The sequence below is a fragment of the Arachis ipaensis genome, chromosome B08 (assembly GCF_000816755.2).
Source record: "Arachis ipaensis cultivar K30076 chromosome B08, Araip1.1, whole genome shotgun sequence".
NCBI lineage: Eukaryota > Viridiplantae > Streptophyta > Magnoliopsida > Fabales > Fabaceae > Arachis > Arachis ipaensis.
Window position 1 is genome coordinate 48,421,381 of NC_029792.2, and position 5,506 is coordinate 48,426,886.

A 5,506-nucleotide genomic window follows, 5' to 3' on the forward strand; every position below is an offset into this window, starting at 1 on the left:
TCTGTCGCCACGTTGTCGTTGACTGGAGCTCGCTGCTGAGCTGCAGCACCATTTCCAAGCCGTTGCGTCACCGCTCATCTCTTCTTCACCGTCGCCGCTCATCACCGTTGTTGATGAACATGCATGGTTCAACTTGAATACCCTTTTTTTTCCTGATTCTCGCCAAACCCCGTTACCCAATTTCCGTACGCACCTGCTACCCTCTACGGCGTTGGAGTTCCTTCAAGCTGAGCTCGAGCTTCAGGTAGCGACTTTGCTTTCCATTCTTAGTGGAATTTATGTTTTATTTGTTTATTTGTTTATTTTTTCCGAATTGTTACTAATTCTGCTTTGCGTGGCGATGTTATTTTGGAATAAAGAGGGAAGAAAGGAATTGCTTGTAGTGTTACTGAGCCACATTTAGATCCTGAGGGTGACAATGATGAGGTACTTTCAGTTTGCTTTGGTACTATATCTGTTGAAGAATTTGTGAGTTGGTTAATTTGTTGTAATTGTCAGGTTAGTTAGAAATCAGAAGTTAGTTTGTTTGTTTCAAATTTTGACAATTTGCTGCACTATATCTATTAGACTAGCATCTGTTATAACAGTTATTTTAGTTTCAAAAGTTAGTGTCGATTAGTTTCAAAATTTGGTCATTGTAGAACTTGACAGGAAGGAATTTGATTCAAGAGCTGTAATCTTGCATGTTTCTAAATTCTAAGTGGTCGGTTCAGTCCCCTATTGGAGCTCAACTGTGTTTCCTGTATTTTGATATCAATTAAAAAGCAAAATAGAAGATTTGCTAATGACTTTCAATATGATGCTACAATTTACATTTTACAAAACATCATATATGAATGAGTTGTTGATCCTTTTCTATGTTCTCAGAAGTTATATTATTTTAAACACCAACTACCAATGCACGTTCAGCTGATTTACTCGGATCAGTGTCACATTGGAACTAACCTTCTTTCTTTGTTTTTTCAGTCTAACTCAACTGTGTCATCATTTGGATTATGAAACAGATCTTGTGGACGTGAAGTGTTGGAGTTGGCACAATGAGGTTGTTGGAGTTTGGGTGCCTGGTTGCAGTTCTATGTGGTCTTCTTGTGTCTGTGAAAGCTAAGATTTACATCGTAACTATTGAAGGTGAACCTGTTACTAGTTATGGAGGTGGAATTGATGGTTTTGAAGCTACTGTTGTTGAATCTGATGAGAAGATTGATACCAATAGGTAGGTAATTACAATTACATTTTCCTATGAATTTTCCATTTTTTGTTTTTTCCCAATGACATGTAAATATGTTTTGAGGAGATTAGTTAATATAATGAATTCTCTTTTGGTGAAATTAACCTTCCAAATCTAGTTAATATGATGAATTCCTTAAACATAGTGGTTGCTTTCAATTTCTAGCTTCAAGCTATATTCCTCTCTAATGCTTTTTTTTGTTATGTTTTCTTTGCTTTGGGTGTTTTACATGAAAATTTTATTACCAATTTAAATTCTCCTTAATCACATAAACCCGGAATTCATCTGAAAACTAAAGAATTAAGCTGTGTTTTTTTGTAGGCAAACAAGATTTAATCTGTTATTTATCTGATTGATTATTTTATTTTATTTTTATGTTGGTTATGGTGTACAAATATAAAATCAGGACATGGATTTTTTGTTGGAGATGAAGGGTACAGGCAGGACAGTGACATTCAGAAAGTTAAGCTTTTAAGGGAGGCATTGACACAGCTCTCCAAGTTAGTTGAGTCCAGAGTTAGTACAGGGTGAGTATCTTTTTTTTTGTGTGTGTCCAGCTTATGAGAATTTCTTTCATCTTAATTGATGTTGGAACCTGGAAGTGCTCATTCAGTTGTGTAGGTGATGATGATATTTGGATTGATAACATCAGATAAATGTGTGAAGCTCTAAACAATTGAGTGAATTTATAACTAATACCTTATGAACTATGTTCTGTTTCCTCTGGTTGAGATTATTTACTAAATTTTGATTCTATCATTTTAGCAGATCCAGAACTTGAAACATCAGTTCTTTCAGTTTGGTAAGTTTTATAACATAGCATAACTTTTCTTATTATAAATCTAAGTCAGATTTTTCTTGTGCAGTCTCGATACGATCTTAACACTATTCTATTCCTTTTGGAATTGGGGCTGCTGCCAGGTTAGATTAAACACTATCTACCATAAATCTTCTGTTTGCATATCTAGAGGCTGTGGATGGCAGCACCTTGGGCCTTTCATAAATCTAGGAGCATTCTACCTATGTGGGATTTCACTTGCTGCAACATTGGCATTTTGGGTCAAATTAAGAGGTAGAGAACTTTGGATTGGTATGACCATCTTTTCTAAGTTCAAACAGCATCCTCCCCCTCTCCCTGTAACTCATATTTGTCAATTTGCACCAGGTTCCATTTTTTCTGATCTTGTAGCTGATGAAGTCTCTAGGTTAATTTTAATTTTGTTGTTTGGATTTTGTTTGAATTTAATTTGACTTGAATTTTTAGGTTTAACTTAGTTTGAATTAGGATTTCAAATTAGAATTAGCTTTAGTTAGTGAACTTTGAACATGTTATTCTAGTTCTTGAGTGTTGTATTGTTGATGGTTTGGATAATAATTCTTGATTTATTTTATGTGAAAGCTGATTAGATTCTTTATTTCATTGGCTGATGTATGTAAAAGCAATATCGGCATTTTGAATTTCGAAAAAGCAAATTTAGAGAAAAAGAAAACATGTGGATATGTATCTTTACTTTTGGGGCTGTGAACTGATTTTCATGCATTAATTAAAAACATGGTTTGGTGCTTTATCTTTTTGTTACTAAGATTCATATTCATTTTGCAGCTTCTATTTACACCAATCCTGGATGGAAAAGCACTTTTGTATTCAGTTGTATCAACTTTTGAGGTGAGAATAGGAATCGCCTTTGGAAGTGGTGGAAGCCAGTCACTTCCTGCCACTGAATGGCCCAGTGTTTCTTCTTGTCTGGTGTGTTTCTACTACGTTTGATTTAATATAATTGTTCCAAGAAAAATAATAAAATTCGAGTTGTGCTATTTTTCGTAAAAGACTTCTATTTGCGGTGCTGTTGTAGAAAGAATATGAACTTCAGTTTTGATGCAACTCTTAGAAATTGTAATGCATTATGGATTATGAAGCTGATTCTATGTAAATGGATATCAGCTTGAAGCCTTTCATGTAATCATGCTTATTTTGAATTTAAATTTTTGTAGGAAAAGCTTTTTACTGACACCTTGGTTAAGACCATGGTGGAAGAAGCTTTTTACTTTGCCTGTTGGTTATTTGATGAAGAAGGTTGTTGGTGGCAGTATATATATTAGAGTGATTTCGGCTAGTAAACTTTCAAGGAGTTGCTTCAAGGGGGTGGGGGGATCTAGGAGGCCTCAAAATGGTACAACCGCCAATTTCTCGGTGGACAATTTTGATGACAAGGACCTACAAACATTTGTCGAGGTAGAAGTTGGGGACTTAATCAGGAGAATATATGTCAGACTTGGATCAACCCCTCGATGGAATGCACCATTTAATATGGTTTTACATGTTGGAAACCATCGTTTCAATCTTTATGAGTCTCATCCCAACAATATCAAGTGTGACTACCTAGCAAGTTATGAAAACAAGGTACCAAAATAATTACCATGTCAGGTCAAATAATAGTTACGTTCTTTAGTCTTTCTTATGTTTTGGAAACTACTTCAACTTTTATACAGCAATCGAAACTTGATGCAACAAATTCATTGATTGATTCATTGTTTCTTGTGTATTATGCTTCATTCCTTCATTGTGCAAACCAAGCTTGAAGCAGCTAAGTTGAAGTGAACTGCACTGCTGTTGCATTTGTTAAGCATACACAGATCTCTCATCTCTATTCATGGACTACAAGAGGATTCACAAACCTCAGGCTATTTAGTTCCATTTCAATTTACCTTTTGCATTGTCTTCTTCATTATGGAGTTCAAATTAGTCAGCCACCGTTGATGCCTTCCTTCTAATTTGTTAATTAAGTTGTTTGTTATGCAGCTGGAATAATTTCCCCAAGTAAACTGAGGATGAAGCTTATAGGTCACAGAAAGAAGGATGGATCCAACAGTAACTCATCCAGAACTTTTCCTTCCAGAATTGATAATGCTGAATTTGTCAACAGTTTACTATCCTCTAACAATGGCAACCGTGACGATGAAAGTCTGCATTTCATTTCTTTCTATTTCTTGTGTGTATATGATGAATGGCAATGACTTCATTAATTCCTTAATTCCAGTTACATCTCCTAGCTTAGAAGTTCCCTCGTTAAAGACTCAGTATGAACCAAAGGGAAATGGTGACACCGGCCTTACCAAGATACAGCATCTTCAAAAGGCTGATGGTGGAAGTTCAAGCACTATTCACCCGGTGAGAATAATAGAAGAGGAGAATCTTGATTATGACAGTAATGCTAGCTCATTCAGCTTGATTTTTAATAGTCCCTCCTAGAAAAATGCTCTTTAGGCCAGATTTTGAGATGGATAATTGATTTAGAATATGTTTAATTTAGTGGGTATGCTTAATTTAGTGTGAGATGTATAAATATTCAAAATTATGTTCATTCTAATGCTTTTGGTTCATTATAAATATATTTTTTTGTTGAAAGATCATTTTTATTATTTAAAGAAATTATTTATTATTATGTATTTATTTTTATTTTATAATATTTAACTCATTTAATTAAGAATGTAAAATGATACATGTAATCATATTACTAAATATTATGTTGTACAAAAAATTATTAGAATATATATATATATAGAAAATTAAAAAAAAAAGAGGGACCTAAGGCTACACTTATAAATGGTAGCCATGGTATACAATGTGGCTACGCTTTACAGGTGATGCAGTAGTGTTGAAAAGCGTAGCCTATTCTGGCAAAAATGGAAGCTGAAAAGCGTAGTCTTTGGTCCTAGACAGCATCACTTGAAAAGCGCACCCTATTCCCAAACGCCAAAAGCGTAGCCCTTGGTGCAGAAAAGCGTAACCTTTGAGAATAGGCAACGGCCGAATAGGAATCACTCCAAAAAGCGTAGCCGTAACCCAGAAAGCGTAGCCATAGCCTAAGGCATAATTTTTTTTCACTTTTGGCTACACTTTTCAAGTGTACCTGAATGGGTGTTTTTCTTGTAGTGCAAAAAGTGCTATTTACACTATTAACAAATTTACATCAACCAAAAGATAGTGCTCGATTGCATCCCCGGCAACAGCGCCAAATTTAATGCACAAGAATTTGTTGTTGGTTCGGAATTTAATCAAAACAAGGATCAATTCATTTGTAGCATAGTCCGAACCAACAATGAATCCTCTTCATCAAATATAAAAATTCAAATCAATTATATACCGAGATCAAGAGTACTTCAACCTCGGGTCGTCTTCCTTAGGAATGCAATTGAAAGTGCTACGCTTTCGGTTGTGAGGACAAAGGAAAAGGGGGTTTTGCAAAATCAAAGAACAAAAGATTAAATGAACTTGAC

The 5,506-nt window shown here is 35.0% G+C and overlaps 1 protein-coding gene across 1 annotated transcript; it reads left to right on the top strand.

Annotated features, from left to right (window-relative positions):
- Positions 1,038 to 2,637, top strand: LOC110265297. Its single transcript, XM_021108230.1, has 3 exons — positions 1,038 to 1,164; positions 1,635 to 1,755; positions 2,095 to 2,637. The coding sequence occupies exons 1-3, from the start codon at positions 1,038 to 1,040 to the stop codon at positions 2,477 to 2,479; spliced, it is 633 nt and encodes a 210-aa protein (XP_020963889.1). The 3' UTR covers positions 2,480 to 2,637.

What these genes read in the sequence shown, in the direction of transcription:
- LOC110265297 (XM_021108230.1), top strand. Translation starts at nt 1,038, where the DNA reads ATGAGGTTGTTGGAGTTTGGGTGCCTGGTTGCAGTTCTATGTGGTCTT. An exon ending in TTATGGAGGTGGAATTGATG is followed by an intron (nt 1,165 to 1,634) that starts GTTTTGAAGCTA and finishes ATATAAAATCAG; the next exon opens with GACATGGATTTTTTGTTGGA. An exon ending in GAGTCCAGAGTTAGTACAGG is followed by an intron (nt 1,756 to 2,094) that starts GTGAGTATCTTT and finishes TTTCTTGTGCAG; the next exon opens with TCTCGATACGATCTTAACAC.